Source organism: Toxotes jaculatrix, chromosome 17 (genome assembly GCF_017976425.1).
Source record: "Toxotes jaculatrix isolate fToxJac2 chromosome 17, fToxJac2.pri, whole genome shotgun sequence".
Taxonomy (NCBI): Eukaryota; Metazoa; Chordata; class Actinopteri; family Toxotidae; genus Toxotes; species Toxotes jaculatrix.
Genome location: NC_054410.1, coordinates 21,137,375 through 21,156,704, shown reverse-complemented (window position 1 = coordinate 21,156,704; position 19,330 = coordinate 21,137,375). Strand labels below are relative to the sequence as shown.

At 41.5% G+C, this 19,330-nt stretch overlaps 5 protein-coding genes across 7 annotated transcripts in view; 2 read left to right on the top strand and 3 right to left on the bottom strand.

Moving 5' to 3' along the window:
• adck1 (aarF domain containing kinase 1) overlaps positions 1 to 2,547 on the bottom strand; it is a 58,063-nt gene extending 55,516 nt beyond the window's left edge. Inside the window, exons 1-2 of the mRNA XM_041060566.1 lie at positions 2,510 to 2,547; positions 906 to 1,045 (exon numbers count right to left, since the gene is read on the bottom strand). Of these exons, the coding sequence (XP_040916500.1) occupies positions 906 to 1,037 (132 nt within the window). The 5' untranslated portion in view covers positions 1,038 to 1,045; positions 2,510 to 2,547. The remainder of the gene's footprint in view (positions 1 to 905; positions 1,046 to 2,509) is intronic.
• A 671-nt stretch (positions 2,548 to 3,218) lies between these two features.
• LOC121197139 (SRA stem-loop interacting RNA binding protein) lies at positions 3,219 to 5,395 on the bottom strand. Its single transcript, XM_041060563.1, has 4 exons — positions 5,307 to 5,395; positions 4,799 to 4,857; positions 4,297 to 4,404; positions 3,219 to 3,682 (listed from the first exon to the last, which is right to left on the bottom strand). The coding sequence occupies exons 1-4, from the start codon at positions 5,371 to 5,373 to the stop codon at positions 3,614 to 3,616; spliced, it is 303 nt and encodes a 100-aa protein (XP_040916497.1). The 5' UTR covers positions 5,374 to 5,395; the 3' UTR covers positions 3,219 to 3,613.
• Positions 5,396 to 5,603: 208 nt separating this feature from the next.
• alkbh1 (alkB homolog 1, histone H2A dioxygenase) lies at positions 5,604 to 8,812 on the top strand. Its single transcript, XM_041060543.1, has 6 exons — positions 5,604 to 5,741; positions 6,271 to 6,379; positions 6,803 to 6,965; positions 7,306 to 7,396; positions 7,593 to 7,786; positions 7,948 to 8,812. Exons 1-6 carry the CDS (start codon positions 5,604 to 5,606, stop codon positions 8,390 to 8,392), a joined length of 1,140 nt encoding a protein of 379 aa, XP_040916477.1. The 3' UTR covers positions 8,393 to 8,812.
• A 793-nt stretch (positions 8,813 to 9,605) lies between these two features.
• gdf7 (growth differentiation factor 7) lies at positions 9,606 to 11,508 on the top strand. Its single transcript, XM_041061329.1, has 2 exons — positions 9,606 to 9,816; positions 10,544 to 11,508. Exons 1-2 carry the CDS (start codon positions 9,606 to 9,608, stop codon positions 11,506 to 11,508), a joined length of 1,176 nt encoding a protein of 391 aa, XP_040917263.1.
• Positions 11,509 to 12,073: 565 nt separating this feature from the next.
• On the bottom strand, positions 12,074 to 18,154 carry ldah (lipid droplet associated hydrolase). 3 transcript variants are annotated; one of them, XM_041060545.1, is made up of 7 exons: positions 18,077 to 18,154; positions 17,264 to 17,412; positions 15,930 to 16,064; positions 15,625 to 15,794; positions 15,030 to 15,270; positions 14,517 to 14,599; positions 12,074 to 14,282 (listed from the first exon to the last, which is right to left on the bottom strand). In XM_041060545.1, the coding sequence occupies exons 2-7, from the start codon at positions 17,400 to 17,402 to the stop codon at positions 14,094 to 14,096; spliced, it is 957 nt and encodes a 318-aa protein (XP_040916479.1). In that variant the 5' UTR covers positions 17,403 to 17,412; positions 18,077 to 18,154; the 3' UTR covers positions 12,074 to 14,093. The 3 variants fall into 3 exon arrangements, with proteins under 3 accessions (XP_040916479.1, XP_040916480.1, XP_040916481.1); XM_041060546.1 differs by having other exon boundaries at positions 17,264 to 17,407; positions 18,077 to 18,149; XM_041060547.1 differs by lacking the exon at positions 18,077 to 18,154 and having other exon boundaries at positions 15,930 to 16,081; positions 17,264 to 17,362.
• Between the last annotated feature and the right edge of the window lie 1,176 nt (positions 18,155 to 19,330).

The window sequence follows — 19,330 nt, the reverse complement described above, 5'->3', positions numbered from 1 at the left end:
AAAAGGCAACAACATTCAAAAATATCTGGTTTATTTCTGAATGATATCCTCAGCACCCTGGGCCTCTCTCATGAACCAAGTTCAACTTAGTCTGGCTCTGTCTGGTTACCAGCTGGGCCTAACAATGCTGAGCCTGAATAGCTGGTATCAGAATATCACGGGATAAGACAAAGCTTTCTGAAGCACATGTTGAAAACAGTTCACTGTTTTAAGTCTTCCTGCTTCCATCATGGTTATTTTGTTCAATAGAGCTTGTATTATAGAAACTGATCACTTTAAGAGGACTCTACATCTCTGTTTTTAAATACTGAGGCCAACTGACAAAAACATCCCATTTTCAGAACCAGCACAACATCTGTCTCTGATACGATCATGTGACCACCCTAAAGTTTAAGTTTAATAAAGTATAAACTTAAACTTTAGGTTGGTCACATGATTTTTGGCATGGTACAGCAAGGAACTGAAACATCCTGCTGCCACGATCCTACTTTCATTGTCCAGGTTGGACATATCAGTGTTATTATCACTGTAGGCAGGTGAGGACGTGGTAGGTAAGTTATTCTTCTGATTCATTAACAAAAAAAGGAGACTATTCTGTATTGAAAACATTTGTCCCTGTTAGGATCCTGTAGGAATGATGACTCCAGGCTGTGGACAGGTTCTGACCTGATCCTCTAAAGTTAACCTGTTCTTAAGCAGGTTGGAGGTGCAGCACAGATTGCCATGGTGACCTACCCAGGGTACCAAAGACAGCTGGCTAACCCATTAATCTTGCCTTGTGATTTAGCCCCTTAAACTGGTGTTAAACAGAACATAAAAGCATCAAGACAGAAATACAAAACATCTAGACTGTCCATCAAATCTACAACACCCAGATCAAAATCCTCAGAAGTGAAGTAACTCACAGCGGCTGCGGCTCGTCCGAAGCGAATGATACTCAGGTCATTGAGGTCCAGCTGTTTGCTGTACAGATAAAACCCAGAGGAGGCAAACGCTGCTGTCGCCAGAGAGGAGACTTTGAGGAGCCGACCAGCCATTGGAGGCACTGTGGGACCAAGAATGAACATGAGGAATATGTTGTCAAAGACATTGAGTGACAGAGTTTATGAAAAAAAAAGCGTAATGTGCAGAAAACATGCAAGTAAGAAAGGATAGCAGTGTTTCATGAATCGAGAAATGTGACAGCTCAGTCACTTTGTGCTGATTTCATATAAGGCTTATTAACTGGCAGTCAACAATAAACAGACTAATATGAAATGTGGGTCTTCCTTTGCTGTCTATGGACCTGACTCATGGGTGCAGAAGTCTGTGCCACCCAATTTTGTGTAGGTGACCGTGAAGGCTGAATTTATGGGTGACATCAAGTGTTAACTCAAATGCTACCAGCAGAGGGTGCATGACCAGCTACTAGGCAACACTTGTCATCAAGTCAGACTGGTATGAAGCTGGCATCTTGTGCCCTAGCCTAGCACTCAAAACTGAGGAGACAGACACCCGGCAGAAGAAGCCTCTTCCCAGCCTTGCTCACTTGTTATCCAAGGCTCTGATGTTGTTTCAGTGCAGCACACAAAAAGACCACATGTGAACTATAACTTTCATTACTCATCAAGGTGCTCAGGATGGGTTTGTGACACTTTGTCCAAGAGTTGAAATCACGCCACTAAAGCCACCCAAATATGTATGAGGCTCACCCAACACAGTATTTCTGGCTGCAGACATATCTCTGAGCAAGAACCCATACAAAATCCCCCAAAACATCTGATGCAGCAGTGACTCAAACATGCTGATTTTTAGCCTCTATAGCACCTAAAAACACTGAACCCCACATTTGTAAATACACAGCTTATGTCTTTCATACACCACACCTCCAGTGTGTAGTTCAGGGTTTCTGTGATAAATCTGTCCTCTTCAAGCTCAAGCTTTTATTTGAGTAGTACCAATCACGACCACCAGGCTGACCTCCATCTGTAGAAACTGTTGGAATGCCCCTTTAAACAAGGTCACCGTGATCCATTCTCAAAGTTGGCAATTCAGCATCTTCTTGTCTGGGCAGACACACATGTATGTAGCCAAGCTACACACAACCAGGCACAACCAGACACCACCAGAACCACTATTCAAGTCGCCATTCAGCCTACACAGCACTCCTATAAACTACAAACATCAAAGTAAGTTCTCCAGTCACTCCCACAACCGTGTGCCCGCGAAACCAGAAGCTGTCAGCGGGGAGAAACACGGGATTCAAAAGCTGCTTGATGGTCTGGGTTTAGGTTTGAGTCTCATTTTCAAAAAAAAAAAAAAAAAACCTTACACGTTAATGTACAGTGTAATGGTATATGGCGGCTGTTACCTAAAGACCACTTCACTTGGCACGTTATGCAACGACTTACGGCGTTTTGTAATAAACACGCTGAAACAAACACATAAAACACAACAGGCAGTCACATGCAGACACACTGAACAGCCTGCTGTCGAAAGGAACCGTTTGTGAAACAACTCGCTGCCTTACCAGTGTCTCCACACGCGTTGTTTGTCTTTCACTTGCCGGTTGCGTTTTGACCTCTTCGCCAGCGAGAGCAATGCATTCTGGTTAACGTAGTGCAACGACGAGACGAAGGCAGCTAAATTTACGCTAGCTACCGGACTAGCATCATAATGTATTTTTTACAGAGATAATCTTGATGTTGCTCGTTAATAAGGTCGGGTGTACGGGTTGGTACAGCATGAATGTGTACGTTAACTGGCGCCGTTTACGTTACATTAAAACTACACCTCCAGCGACCTCGATTACGTTTTTAGCACGCGTCACATGGCGATCAGCTGTTCATGAAAAGAGACGTCAAACCGGTGGATATAGAAAAAAAAAAATATCCAAGAATTAAAAAAACGATGAATAATGAATAAGGATTTTTTTTTCTGGGTTTACCCACAAGTTTTATTATTAAAAAATCTTGAGGTCTATCTGAGGATTAGCTTTGAATATTTTGATATTGATTTTCACGAGCCATAAGATTTCTTACATAGGTCAGTAACAGTCAGATGAGAGTTTAATGAAAATTCCTGTTAACGCTCAGTCCAGTAGTCAACAACAGTGAACTGAAACTCCTAACACAGACAGGCTGACTTCTTCAAAGTTCTTTGGTCCCCAAGCGTTTAACCTCAAGTCAGCTACAGTCCATTGTTAAATACAGGCATTTAACAACAGCATCAACACATAATGAATTAAAGACAGCTTTTATTTCCATACACTGGAAATGAGTGAATGATGTTTTATAAAATTAGCATTAACCTGCTATATAATGTTGATGGTGTGTGACAGGATGGTTACAGGAAGTACAACTATTACTGACAATAAATAAAGTCATTTTTACTGGACAAAACATTAAAACAATGACAATAATTCTCTGGCCCAAATTTACTGATGGTGTACAAAATGAACAGCAAATGAGCATGCTCTGGTCACACAGAGACTTTCGAATGGAAATATGTACACCAAACCAGCGGTAATGATCTAAGTTTTGGCCTGAACAGAATTGTAAGCATTCCGAATTTCAGAGAACATCTGAGAATATTAATAGCACATCTGTGTCTGTGTCATCACAGTAATAGAGCTTTAGTCATGTTCAGAGTCTTTGTTTGACTTCTGCCCTGCAAACGGACGTCTGTTCCTCTGAACCTGGAGCTGAGAACATAAACAAAACCAGGAAAAATCAATCAGGACATGATACATACAGGATATCAATATTTTCAGGTTGTGCCTCATGTGCCACAGAAATGTTTAATATGATTTCTAAAAACATACTTTTGGCCTATATTTTATTCATGCTTCTTAACTTTCATTATTGCATTGTTCATTTTTTTAAATACAATGTAACAATTCATGTCCCCATTTTCAAATGATTTTTAACTTATTTAAACATATAATAGAACTTTGATGTCATCAGTTCCAAATTAAATGATTTGCAAAGTGAATTAATTTATTTTACTGCTGTGGATGCTTCGTCATAATAATAACAACAATCTCTTTTAACTGTTACATAAGAATACAATGCAACACATGAAAAATAGAAAAGGCAGATGTTATACATCAACATAGGTTAAATACAAAAACAGGAGGGTGCAATAAATACACAATTTAACAAAAAGGCCAAACTATTGAAATATCTGTAAAAGCTTTAGTTAGATAAACTTTATGAATTTTTCACTGATAAGATGCAGTCAGTGGTCAGAGTAACATGACACTGACCAGGCAAGGACAACGACCTTGCTCCATGATGATGATAACTTTACTTTTACCTTGGCTCCCTCCAGAACGTGTGGATCTTTCTGAAGTGCATTGTTTAGTCCCTCCTCTGTTGTAAATCCAATCCAGCAGAAGCCTCTGTGGAAACCTGTCTCCTTATCCTGGTGCGACACAGCACACAGTCAAACACACAAACACAACTCATGCAACCTTTTGCAGGTTTATCAAAAACAAAACCAGATATTGTAGTCATGAGGATGGATAAGTCAAGACAGTTTAAGTATCTGTGTGTTGATTCTTATATCATACAAAAACAGTGGCTACCTGTAAAGAAGAACATAATCAGAAGTCTAAATTACCATGGCATGAATAGGAATGAACGAGTCATATTTTTTTTATTATAGGTTATATTAGTAATGACTGTTAGTCAAGGTCATTTTAAGATATTCAGACTATAAATATACTGTAAAGAATGCGTAACTGTGAAGAAAAACTATGTACAGTATAGACAGAAGCAATGGGTCATTCAGTCATTTTAATGCAGTGCCAACTTACAAATGGTAGAAAACACTTCTTCACTGAGCCAAACTGTGTGAAGTAATCCCTCATCTCCTCTGAAAAATAAAACAGACATTTCATGTTCTCAGGGACAAACTCTGAGTTTCACTCAACTTTTCACTAAACACACCTGAATTAAAAGGAAGGCTACAGCATTACTGACTCTTACACACACCGTTTACAGTGTATTTGGTACATCTATCTACGGTCCATGCAGTCTAACACAACAATGCTCCTGTGAATCCTACTGTCATGTCAGGTTCTCTTGAAATTGGATTATACATATGGACATTAAAAAGCTCTGGTAAGTTTGTTTAAATAACATTTTTACACCCGGCGTTCCTCTCCTCACATGCAGAGGTTGTTAGCTAACGAGGTGACGGTGTGACTGATAGCCAGGCTACCTACAGTTTAAAACGATGTACGGTATAAAGTGAGTGGCCACCAATGCATATCTTTCTGGCATTAAATATGGATGATAATTTGAACCGTTTTATCAACTTACTCTTGGCTACAGTCCATGGTATTTTAGACACGAACACCTCGAAAACTTTCTTAGACGGCGCCGCCATGTTTCGTCCTTGATATGCTACTCTGACCTATGGCATATGACCCAAAATCACGTGATGCAAGTGATGCTGTGAATATGTGCCAAAATATTTTACCGACAAATATTTTCAGGCCTAGTGCCGGTAAGCGTCCATAGGTTCTTGAAATTCTGTTTATTTTTTTTAGATTTGTTAAGATAATTTGGTTGGAAATGCACCGGAACGGAATTGACGTTGAAGAGGTTAGTGACGTCATGGCCAAGATGGCGGCCTCCCTGGTGGAGAGTGGAGAAGATGCATTTAGAAAAATTTTCAAGTTCTACAGGAGAAGAAACCCTCCGCCAGATTTCAGCGATGTCATTGACTTCTCAAAAGGTGCAGCGAGTGACAAGGTGAGAGAAAAGTCCCACCGAGAAAAAATCACTGGGCAACTCACAGGAGTCACGTGACTGAGCGTGTCTGACACAGACTGTATGGTCTGACAGGTAGTTGTGTAACTAATGCATTTATGTTTGAAATGAAGACTTAGGAAACCTGGAACCACCAGAAGTTATTCATTAGATACAGAGTTGACACATACAAGCAAATTAAGTTGGCTCCGGTTAACTTAGCATAGTTATATAATCAGCAACATAAAATTCTAAACCTTTGTAAGGTCTTATGAACACAACATGCTTTGAAACTAGCAGAACCACAGGAGGGAGATGATTGACTCATGTAACACACAGTATGATAGCAGGTCGTCTTATCTATATTGGTCTGCAAGTCTCCATAGCCTTTCCATAATAAAGGACTGAGAGGAAACAATGTGGCTGTACTTAATATGTACATCAGCCACATCAGCAGGCCTAATGATTGATGTTCCTTCCTGTGTGTGTGTGTGTGTGTGTGTGTGTGTGTGTGTGTGTGTGTGTCTGATAGGTAGTTCCAGCTAAATTGGACCCTGCTGCAGTGAGTGATGCAGAGGCTGCCAGGGCTGGATTACAGCCTGTCAGAGACTGGAGAGCCTTCAGCCTGCAGGGCTACCCAGGTAAACACAGGACAAATGGAGGGACATCAAAAGTTTGACACGTTCTCAGACCAAAACTAAATGGAGTATTTGCTTAGTGTGAAAACATACATAGAGAAAAAAACAGATGGATGGCAAATAAAAGGAAAACACAACATAAAGCGTGTCAGTAAGATGTTATTACTACAGGATCCTCCAGATCAGCTTCAGTGCTCCTTGTCATAGATTCTCCAACATTAGTGAAACTCTACTGGAGGGATGAGCTCCATTCTTCCAAAGGATATTCTCTCATTTGGTGTTTTGATGATGTTGGCAGAGAGCATTGTCTTAACACGTCGCTCCACCTGTGAGATCACATGTACAACACAGGTTTAATGTTATCAAAAATTTTTCACTTCCTGTCCTGATCTGTGACCAAGTACTGTAATGTTGTGCGTTGTCCAGGGTTCATCTTCATCTCCAACCCGTTTCTTTTGGGCTCCCAACCCTTCTGGGTCAGACAGTGTCTGAAGACCTACCCTCAGAAGCCCAATGTCTGCAACCTGGACATGCACATGTCTCCCTCTGAAACCGAAGACATCTGGGGCAAGAGCATACATGGTCTCAGGTAAGACTAGCTGTTCTCCTTCCCTGTGACAGTTCTGACCTGGGCCTGTCAACTGTTGCTGTATCACTCTATAAAGCACTCTATAAAGACACTGTGGTACAGCTCCAGTTCAGCTTTAGGAAATCCAGTTACCACTATCTCATTATCAGCCTGTAGGAATTCAGCTTCCTGCCTGCACTCTGTTCATGTGCTTCAGTGCAGCACACAGCCATGAAGCATGCTGAGCTGCAGAGCCAATATTAGGACGAAAGAAATAAACAGAGAAACTCAGGAACCATTACAAATAGAGCCTGATCAGTAAATTGGCTGACATTCACAGTCTGATTGGTTCCCTCCACAGCTGTCCTCTCTCTGGAAAGAGACAACCAAAGACTCTACTGGAGAAGCTGCGCTGGGTCACTCTGGGATATCATTACAACTGGGATACCAAGGTAAGCAACACACCCTGCTTTGTTAGAAGATCATGACATATATGAATGTATATACAATAAATACACCAGGGCATCAGGGGAGTAGCTGCACCAAACAAAGTGAAGCTTTGTTCCCAAACATGTTCATTTTCATTTGTCTTCATGTTGCTTTTCTTGTGCGATGGTCCCAATGTTTCCTTTACTGTTCCATTCACAGACTTACTCTGCCAACCATTACACTCCTTTCCCAGCCGATCTCCACCAGCTGTCCGTCCAGATAACAGCCGCCTGTGGGTTCCCGGGATTCAACGCAGAGGCTGGAATCCTCAACTACTACCGATCTGATTCCTCTCTAGGAATCCATGTGGACGAATCAGAACTAGATCATAGCCGCCCGCTACTGTCATTGAGGTACGAGGGGAGAAATTCTTCTACACAGCTGGGGTTTTAGAATGTCTACAGGTTGTTTTACTGTAGTTCAACAGCAGTTCTAGCTGTTGTTAAATGGTAATTGCCTGGTTAACAGAAAAATATTCCATCTCCTTCTCTGCATATCTTGTCTTCTCTGATAGTTTTGGGCAGTCAGCCATCTTCCTCCTGGGAGGCACTCACAGACAGGACCCCCCCACTGCTCTGTACATGCACAGTGGGGATGTGATGTTGATGTCAGGACAGAGCCGCCTCCTTTACCATGCTGTCCCACGCATCGTCCCAGCGCCTCAGGGACACACCTCTTTAGAGATGGAAGGCTGCAGCCTGGCCTCATCCCTGCAGGACAACAGTGTGGTGGAGCAGATTTCAGAGCAGGACTGGGCAGTGTGTTCCAAGTACATCCAGAGCTCCAGAGTCAATGTGACTGTCAGACAGGTGCTGGGGCCGGGGCAGAGCTTCCCAGAAACTGCCTCTTATCACCAAAGGACTGATGCAGGCCAGACAGACGGGTACCACGACAGACCGGCAGACCGAAAGATGAAGAGGAGCAGAAGCTGTGACTCTGTTGATAATGATGAGACTTGAAACAGACTGTCTCCTCTGATACCAGAGTCAGAAACCAGAAAGAACTTTGGCCAGATGTTAGTCACAGTTATCTGCTGTCTGCTTACTGAGAGCAGGAAGGTCCACCCACCCTCCATGTGTCTGTCTGAGGACATAAACTGATTACTCACAAGAAGGTATCAAAACCAACACACAGGATCCAGTCTCACTGAACAGTCACGTTCAGAGGACAGTGGAGTGGGTATTGTTTTAAATTTAGAGGAAATTTCAACATTTGCAAAGGTTTGGATTTTAATATTTCCTCCAGTGAAAACAACACAATGTGTCAATGAAGCGGATGCAGTATGTGTGTATAGTTAAGTGTGTAAGTAGTGCAGTGGCACTTTACTCATTGTTGTCAGTGTGAACTCTGGCAGACTGAAGCAGAAATTAAAGAAAGTCTTTAAGGTCAAAGTGTTGGCTTTTGGTTTTAATGGTGTTTACATCCATGTTGGATGCTAAGTAGAACTTTTTTTTTTACGTAGTCATGTGACTTCAGATTCTTTTCACCGTTAAAGACCAAACAAAAGGAAAAGAAAATGTAATTAGAAATTATCACTACACTAGAGGGGGTGGGGGGGGGTCTTATCTCTGTGAGCCCTTTGGTCATTTCAGTGTATGGCTTTTGGTAATTTTGAAATATAATATTTGTTGCTGCCAGTTTGTCTGGAGGTAAAGCTGAATACACAAATACATGTTTTAGTTAGAGGGTTAGGGGTTAGACCACCACATTACATATAAATACATATAAATCAAATACATATATAAATCATATAAATCAAAATGAACAGAGGCAGTGTGGCCTATATTCATTTTCTTTATATAATCTTATAATCTTTATAATATATATTACAGATTGGATTGGAAACTGAGAATAACGTAAAATTTCAAAATTGAAGATTAAAGTAAACTTTACATTTCCAGTCGCTCTGGAGCCATGTCGAGGGGCCCTGGGTACTTGCTCTCCATCCTTCAGTTATGCGTTTCGCCAGTGGGGGGCGCTGTGTATCCTGCACCTGCCCGCAGGTAGATAGATGAACTTAATGAGATGAAGAGAAGGATGGTGACTGTCCGTCAGCCAGCGAATAAAGAGTCAGAGGGGACTTGCAGCCTCTTCTCTCTCTCCTCAGACCCCAGACCGCATCAGATGGGTCGGACTGTGGCCTCTCTGCTCTGGTTTGCTCTCTGTGTCGGGATGGAGTGGAGCGAGTGGACCGGAGCCCTGCGGTCCGGTTCACTGCGGCGCATGGGGAAAAGAGATCGGTCGGTGAACAGCACCGTGGTTCTCCACGACTACATGGTGTTTTTATACCGGACACTGACCAAGCTTCAGCCCACAGGTATCAGTGTTTCACGTGGGGCGGGATTCGCAAACACAGTGACCAGTTTTGTGGACCAGGGACAAGGTGAGATGATTAGTCATCTAAATGATTTACTCTAAAATGAAGGTGCTGGTTTTGTATCTCTAATGTGATGGGATGTAAGTAAGGCTGGAGTTTATGCCAAACAACTTATATTGTAGTTAGTATCTCTCTCTCTCTCTGATGGGGGTTTATAAGCTGTAATTAGTGGCTTTAATTAGGGAGCACTGAGGTGCAGCGTTCCCTCTGAATTTGCTGCTACTGATTTATCACTTTGGTTAAACAGTAATGTCAGACATGTTGTCTTATTCCAAAGCACCCCTGGACACTTTGGTGACTAATTCTAAGTTAGCAGATGATCAGACACTGACATGGGATTAGTTACACTGACTTAGATCAGTTCATACAGTTTTGTCAGTCAGCTTAGTGGTTCTTTTGCTGTTTGTTATGTCCTGTGTAGCTTCATAACAGATCTATATCTGAAATGATTTTTCTTATTGTACATTTTAATTACGTTGTAAATTACTGCATTTAAAAAATAAGGCAAAATTTAATTCCATTTTTCCATTTCCAAATATTAAAACAGGCAAAATAAGCAAAACTCAGCAGTCAGCACATTATAAATACGCAAATAAATAAATACGGGAGGAGCAGATAAGACTTCTGTGGATGGGACATCAAATCTTTCTTGGGGGGGTAGGGAAAATTTTGGACCCATGATCCCTGTATTCCTAAAATCTTGCCTATGTCTTACCCACCTCCTCATCCACAGATCTTCCATCATGGGAGAGCAGTCAGCGTTACATCTTTGACTTGTCGAGCCTGTCCAGGATGGATGAGCTGGTGGAGGCGGAGCTGAGAATCTTGAGGAAACCTGCAGTGGACCTCCTGACTGTCCTGACAACCGGAGGAAACCTTTACAACATCCGCCTGTACTCCTGCTCTCCTGAGGGCGCTTCAGAGACACGGCTCTTGGACTCCAGGACCGTGGAGGTTTTGGACAGCGGTCTCCCCAAGTGGGAGGTGTTTGACGTGTGGTCCAGCAGGAAGGCCCGTCTGAGGAATCCCACAGAACCCCTGCCAGCCTGCTTCCACCTCCTGGCCTTGTCTGAACTGACCAACGAAGTGGCTGATCCGCTGCTCCTGGGACTGGGTCGCCATGCTCGGCTGCCGCAGCACAAAGCTTTGCTGGTGGCTTTCTCACACACTCACACCAATGACAACCTGTTTAGAGAGATAACGGAGAAGATGAAGAACGAGGGAGGTGGAGTTAGGCTCCCTAAGCCTCTCAAACCTGTTCAAAAACATGAAAAGAAGAACAGGCAACGCCGCCAAAGAGCCTTGTCTAAGCGGTCATTTGGTGGGATTGGGCAGGGGGCGACCGCTGGAGGTGGTGGTGGAGGGAAAACCGGACGCAGGAGGACCCGCTGCAGTCGTAAGCCCCTCCATGTTAACTTTAAAGATTTAGGCTGGGACGACTGGATCATCGCCCCCCTGGACTATGAGGCACACCACTGCGATGGGGTCTGCGACTTCCCCCTGCGCTCCCACCTGGAGCCCACCAACCATGCCGTCATCCAGACTCTCATGAACTCTATGGACCCTGATATCAGTCCGCCCAGTTGCTGCGTCCCCTCCAAGCTCAGTGCCATCAGCATCCTCTACATTGACTCAGGCAACAATGTGGTCTACAAACAGTATGAGGACATGGTGGTGGAGAGCTGTGGATGTCGGTAGCACAAAGAACGTTGGTTGGAGCAGACTGTTAGTTGGTGTCCCAAGCATGAACATTCATTCAGTCACTTATTACTCACATTGAACTGAGGTCATAATAACAGACTGCATTGTTACATATTGTCACAGGTTATAAGAACAATATTTCTTTTTATATTTCTTATAGAATGCCTGTTTTTTGTTTTTCTGGTCAAGAGCAACATTAAAAATGTTTTAAAACACTGTTTTGCTGCCAAATACACAACTGTCCCTCTGCATTAGTGCAGTCTTGTTTTTTTTTATTTAACACTCTCTACAGATCTACACAGTAACAGGCCATTCACTGTTTTCCTGGAGTTTATGTATTAACATATATATCTTAATATAAAATATAGTGAAAATCTCGTTACATTCTCATATTATACCCACAACACTGTTTGTATATACTTTGTATGAATAAACTTTTTGAGTAACCTTTTGTTCAGCTTTGACATAGGTATTTATACACAAGTTGTTTTTAAAAATCAAGAGGACGAGTAGGAGAGAAGGGGAGGGATGAGCATAAAGGCTGTCGACTGGCATTTTTTCATTTTCCAGTTTAATGATATCAAAGTTATCTCACCCAAAACATCTTTCCCTCTACAAGTGAAGAGAGTATCTCAGCAAATACCAAACTGATGTGAAGACCAGTCCTTAAATTAGATTTTCTACTAATTTCACATGAGAGATTTCTGTATTTGGGTTATTTTTCACTGCATTCGTCTCACTGGTGTGAAGTGGGCAGTGCTTACTGTGGAAAAATTGCTGTAGCATGCTATGAACCAATCAGGGTTTTGAATTAACTTTATGTCAACAGTAAAGAGACGATGGGAAATGAAGGGTGAGGGACATGGGACACAATATGAAACAAAGGTCCCTAGCTAGACTTGAACCAGGGAAGCAATTGTTGTACCATTACACATATCTAATAACACATGGGGATCTTTACATATGTTACCAGCCATTGTTAATTACATATGGTCAAATTAATCTAGACCCTTAAATATCTAAGGACACTTTCAAAACTCTATCTGTGGCTGTTGCTCTTTCAGTCGTGAGTATTTACTGCTACAGAGAAAAACCTGAACAATTTGAAACCAAGATTTCATGCGCTTTAACTGCAGAGGAGTCTTGTTATCTGAAAGAAGGCTGACGGTTCGTAGACGTGACAGATGAAAATATTCATATCACACTTAAGAAGGTCAGCCATAGGTCACAAAATCACAATCTGTCTTTCCTTTCTTTATTAAACTTTTTGCCACCACTTGTTTGGCAGAGTTAGTGCAGTGCATCATGAAAGGAATGTTAGGTCATATATATTTGTCCACCAATAAACAGTTTGAAATGAAATTAGTTTAATCATTTCCTTAACAAAGTAATTTGAATCTTGCTTTGCGAACAAGACTCAAATTTAAAACAGTTTTTCTTTGTGCTGCTGGTTGTGCTCTTTGGGTTGTTGTCCTGAACCAAGACCTTTTGAGAATATTATTTCTGATGCTAGGACAGCTCTCTTGCCTTTACCAACTGTGAAAACTAAACTGGAAACTATCAGCCCCTTTTGATGCAGTGAAACCATCATTCACTGGTTAATTCAGTTCATGTGAACAATGAAAATGAGTACAGTGGCTGAGAAAGGCCACACAAATGCAAATGTCGCAACGCAAATGCAAAAGCCACAACACAAATGCAAAAGCCGCAACATAAACGCAAAAGCTGCAACACAAACGCAAAAGCCTCACAACGGAAGTTGTTACCTTCTGGATACGAAGTGGAAGGGAGGAGAAGTAAGTGAAACCTTCTTCAGATACTTATACGCAAAAGCCACATAAGCCACAACACAAACGCAATTTGCATATTTAGTTTTCATTATTTCAAGGTGTGCTCAGAACCCTACAGCTGACACATGTGGCTTAATGTTACACCACTTTGTCACTAAAGGCAGCTCTAATGTTTCAATGCACAGTAGACGTCAGCCAATAAAAAATAAAAGGCCTGTATGATGAATTCCCACATTTCATTTGCTGTTTAAGTCATCAGATAATGGAATGCATGAAAGGTACACATTATTGTGTATGTTAAAAAGAATGTAAAATAAAAACAGCATAAAATAAGTGCAAAATGGCGACATAGGAGAACTTAAATATTCCCACTTGCCACGTACCAACATGAGAAATGCTACAATTGTGTGTTTGATGGTTTCTTACTGCATCTCAGGAGGCTGCTTGCTGAATACCACACTCTATTTAGTGTTTTAACATTTATTAGTTCCATAGAGTTTTTCATTTTTCTGACCAAACGTTCTACCTGTGTGCCACCACTTTAAATCAGCTGTCATGTCAGATTGGAGTTTATTTTTTTTCATCCAATTCCCAACCAATTCTCATCATGATATAAATATAATATATATTTAAATTACTATTTGATATCTTTGCAGTGCTAAACCTTTGTTTTAAATTCAGTTCCATGGTTTCTGTTAATAAAAAAAATCTATCTTTCTCTCTGAACCTTGCTGGCAGCTCTGGACCCTGAGTGTCATCATGGTCATCCGTACATGAACAGATTAAAGAACATCATGTCCCCAAATCTCCACGGACCCACTCTACCACCATTTTGGCAACGTCTCTTCCTGCATCCAGGACGAAGGCGTGCCGGAACCTGTTCTCACACAGCCTGATGTCTCCATGTGGGAAGTCCTGCTTGATGTCAAGGTAATACTGTACAGGGCACCAGTGGTCTGAAGCTCCATAATAAAATATAAGCTGAAAATGCAACAGGCACATTGTTTATTATAGAACTGTCCTAACTCACTGATTCAATGGAATTCACTTATACTGAATTAAATCTGAAAAGAACATTTAATGACTGAACCATTAACTGATTATTAAGCTCAATAATTTGTTCTTATATCCCATGTTGTCTTTATACTACCACATTTGACTGGTACATATTTGAGATTTGTCTCTATAGAATAATACACGTATGTCTTTTCTTACCTTTTCAAGGTTTTTCTTGATGGTTATGTTGTCTCTTTCCAAAACTGTCTTCATTTCCTGGCCGCCCATGTACATAGCATTGGCTATAAAGACAGAGACAATTGCATCTGTTTTGTCATTGCTTTGATTCAGGTATTAATTTTAATGTGTACTACAGATAATCAGAGCTGTAGCCTGCAGTCTGAACCACAGATGTGGGAGGTGCAATTCCAAAGCACCACACTGAACATGGACAAGAGAAAGAAGAGAGTTCAACGTAGAGGCCACAAGACTCTTGTGACCACAGTTGTTAACATTATTGAGACGTTTAAGGTCCAAGGGACTGAATAGTGGAAAAAGAACCAAGGTAAAGTGGATGTAATGACTGACTAAAGCCACAGACAAAAGAAAACAATAAAATGGCTCTAAAATGGGCAATGGGCAATTGAATCAACACACACATAAATCAATCTCAACAGAAAGTAAACATATTAGGGTCCAACAAATCAAGGTGAGCAACAAAGCTCTACCCACCTGCACAGTCTCCACTGAGTAGACCTACAGTAGGTTGGACCACGCTGAGGTCCAGAGAGCGAATGCCACCAAACACCAGTCTGATCAGGCTGCTTTTGAGTTTCTCAGGCAGAAGAGAGAGCAGGAAGAGAGGCAGGTAGGCCACATAACGCATGTGACACAGCACAGGGGTCATGACCTTTCCCTGAGGGGTCTGAGCCATGCGCTCAATGGTAGGAAACAGCATGACAGCCTTCCGAACCTGTACCAGAGAAAACAGACAAATCACAGAGGGCAAAAAGTCAGTGAGATAAGAAGTTGTAAATTATGGAAAGCCCCTGAATAGAAAAAAGGGAGTTTTTCCATGTCATTTAATCTGCTTCCTTTTCATATAGCGACAAGATGGGCGGTGTTTTAACTGCATCACCTGACAGAATTGTCAGTTTGAGACATTTCTTAAGAAGCCACAGATGTCATCAACTTTTCTGTTATATGTCCCCCTCTCATCTGAGATGTCAGTGGACAGCAAGGGGATTTGGAGAAATATAACAAAGCTTTAAGCTCACAAAACATCAACATTTCAAGTTTTCATAAATTGCGAAGCTTAGTGATCAACCTTGAGCTCAGGATCTCTCTTAATCATCTCTAGAATGATGTAGCAGCCGATGGAGTGTCCAACCAGGATCAGGCTGGTTTCTCTGGGGACGTGTTTCCTGAGGAAGGCCAGCTTGTGTTCAATCTGCCCGTTCAAACCAAACACATCCCTCTCTGCTGCCCAGGAGCCCTCTGTTTAAAAGAAACAGATAAACATGTGGTGTCTCTGTCTGGACCTTTCATCCAACCTTTGTAACTACACTAGCTCCCACCAGTGTACTGTAAAGAACTTCAGAAGAGAACTAGAAGAAGAACTAGAACCACTACCTTCTATCATGTCCATGGAGTCTGGGGGTTCACAGTGGCCTGCGTGGCTTACAGCCCACACTGGGTGCTGGTAGCCAAACATGCTATGAAGTGTTTGCATGAAGGTCCTGTAGAAGCCCACTACACCAGGGTTACCTGTATGGAAGAGGAAACTATGACTGCATTTTACATTGTGTTCTATGCTTCTGTTGTTTCCACAATTCATTTCTTTTCATACAATTAGTTACGATGTGCAAATGTCGTTTCACTGTGATGTTTTGTGAACAATTCCTTAATGTTTTGTAGCTCAGAGACCAGAGATCTGGAGATCAAACTGTTTTACACTTCCAAAGATATCTTTTGTCCAAAGATAAATTAAGATACAGTACAGGGACAAGTGACTGAAAGATGACTTTATATGATGGTCAATTAAAGAGTAGTAGAACACAAAACTGGGCACAGCCCCACTTGAATACAATTAATACAGATGGCGACAAATTACAGGAAATATGAATGAAACATGAATAAATGAGTGGAGAAACATAACGAGCGCAGAAGCTTCCACACAGGAGAACTACATGGTACAATTACGCAATTAAGTTCCAGTCCTGCTCTGTGGCACATACAGTATAAAACTGCTGAGCAGGACCAGGTGATGCTGGTTTTGTGTGAAGGCGGCGAGTGAAAAACATCTATGTGACTTTGAAGCAGGGCTCATTGTTGGGGCACTGATGGCAGCAGCTTCAGTCACAAAGACTGATCCACTGTCTGGTGTTTTAGTAGGAACAGGGACTAAAGTGACATCTGCATTTAGATCTGTGGGAAAGACGTCAGTAACATTTGATGACTGTGATGCTCGTGCATTAGTGAGATATGTAAGGAAAAACAGAAGAGCAGCTCTTCCTCAGGTGACTGTCAAACCACAGACACTGGTCTACAGAGATGTGGAAAACAGTGATATGGTCAGACGAGCTGTTCTTCACCATGTTCTACACAAGTGGCTGAGAACATGTGTGGTGAACACCAGGAGGATGATACAGACCTGTGAGCGGATCCACCGGCTCTGTTATGCTGTGGTGGGCATTTTGCTGACATGGTCTGGGTCCACTTACTTCATTCTGATAAAAATTATTATCTATGACAGTCTATGATAGTAACTGTAGGACTGTATACACCAACTTCATAGTTGATGGAGGAAGGGGCTCATACAACTATGATTGGTTCTTGCTGTACAATAAGCAAAAAGCTCAGCCACGGCCAAATACTGCAAACCATACACACATCTGTATCAGCATAATGGATAAATGCAAACAACTGGTCACTGATCATTAACACAGTATATTAGTCCAACTCACCTGGAATGATAAGAAAAAGAACTTTGCATCCTGAATGTAAGTGACGGGGGCCAAATTTAAGGACCTCTGTGCTGGCTCCAGAACAGTAGATAAAGTCTGTCTGTGGTTCATCCCTGCTGTCTGTCACCATGTTTTCCATCTCATCTGCTCTGAAGGGAAACAAAGGAAAAGTCAGACAAACCAAATGACAATCATTTAACTTAATGAACTTTTCAGGAGCTTCAATCACATGACATACATTTATTCAGATCTAATGAAGATGGGGCTACTGTAATACTGTATTACCACAGTGTATTACTGTATTACAGCTGGCTCTAGCAGCTGATACAGACTGTGAGCAGGGTCCAAAGGTGATGCATTTCATCTGTGTCAGAGGTTAAAAAGTGAGCTGTGCATATGGTGCGTTCAGGAGCTTATCTCAACACTGAACTCAAGTCATTTAAATGCACTTCAAAGTTTCAAACAGACTGCACAGCTTTTAAGTGAAAGAAAGAACCCAGTGAGAAGGCAAACAAGTTAAATAAAGTTGGTATTTCAGTTTAACAGATAGCATTATTGCTAATGTTTTGTCACCGAATAAAAGATTGGCTGCTTAGTGTTATATACTGAGCGCTGTTTAACGTATCCTCCTCTACCTCTACTCTACCACTATGAAACCGTATTAATCTGATAGATTTTAAACGGAGTTTGGTGTGAAAGTAACACTGGCAGTGACTTAAAATGACAAGATACTGACTGACGTTAGCTTGAATCCTAGTAGCTGGATTAATGTCGCTATCTGGCCAGTACAATGTGTAGTATAATACATTTTACCTCTTGATAACGGCAAAACAACAACTGTGATACCCTCCTCATCTCCTGTTTGCTCGGTGTGAGCACTTCCTGCTTCGCATAAGACTGGATTCTGATTGGCCAGCTGTGCGGTCGTCCCACAATTCCTTTCTTCTTTATGTTAAAGGGTCCAGCGCCGTTCACCTCCATCACAGCCGCCAGTGATTGTAGAGTACAGGAAGATCAGACCTGAGTGAAGGAAATATAATGTTAGAATAACACAGCAACTGACTCATAAACAGGAACCTGCACAAAACACATGATGACTGATAAGTAAATAAATAAAATCAATAAATCAAAGCTATTACAGAAGTAAGATTACGAAGCTACATTAGGCTATACTAAAATATAGGCTAAAATATGTCAAATATGTGCAAATATTACATAAACACAACAGAAATTGACACTAATACAATAACATAGCACATGATGTTAAAGAACAATATGCAACATAATAAGCATCAGGTGTTTGGAGCAGTGTTTTTTTTTTATGTTAAAACCACAATGTTAAAACCCCAGACAGTGACCAACTTTTATAAGTAGATCAATTACAAATTATGGCTTCCTCCCCTTTGCACCTCTCCAGCTGGTGGCGCCGTAGACTACCAACTTGGTGGCCTGTTCCTAAAGCCAGCCGTAAGTTAGACACAAGGAACTAATGAGTGAAAATACCAGTAGTAGTGTTTATTTGGAAACCTGCGCTCTATGGGCCTCAGTGGTACATGACTGAAAATGACTTAAATTAAAAATCTGAGTTATCATCCCAGGTGTAAGGATGACAAGATAAACAGGTGACATGAGTCTCATATGATCTACTTTACTGACCTTTAGTAAAACAACTGTGCACTGTTCCTGTGCAGCACACACTGGTTTCTGTTTGAAGTGAAGATTGAAAGTCAGATCAGATGGTGAACTTCTGCAGGTGCAAAAGGCCGTCACAAGGATGGACATGGGTCTTCACCGAGGATTAGAGGGAGACAGAAAAAACATGACATTTAGACTAATAGGATACAGCCTCAAGGTGCCAGTGACACCTATAAGGAAATTTCTGATGACTTTTTAATCATAATAAAGGTCACTGAAGAGCTGGAAGTACATATTCTACATAACTGAGCTGAGAGTTTTACTTCAGGTTTTTAAGAGACATTTTCCTTCACAGCATTAAAGAATAAATCATAAGGATCAAATGTAAACAGAAATCTTGAGTGAATCATTTTCTCAGTAGACAGAGTCCCA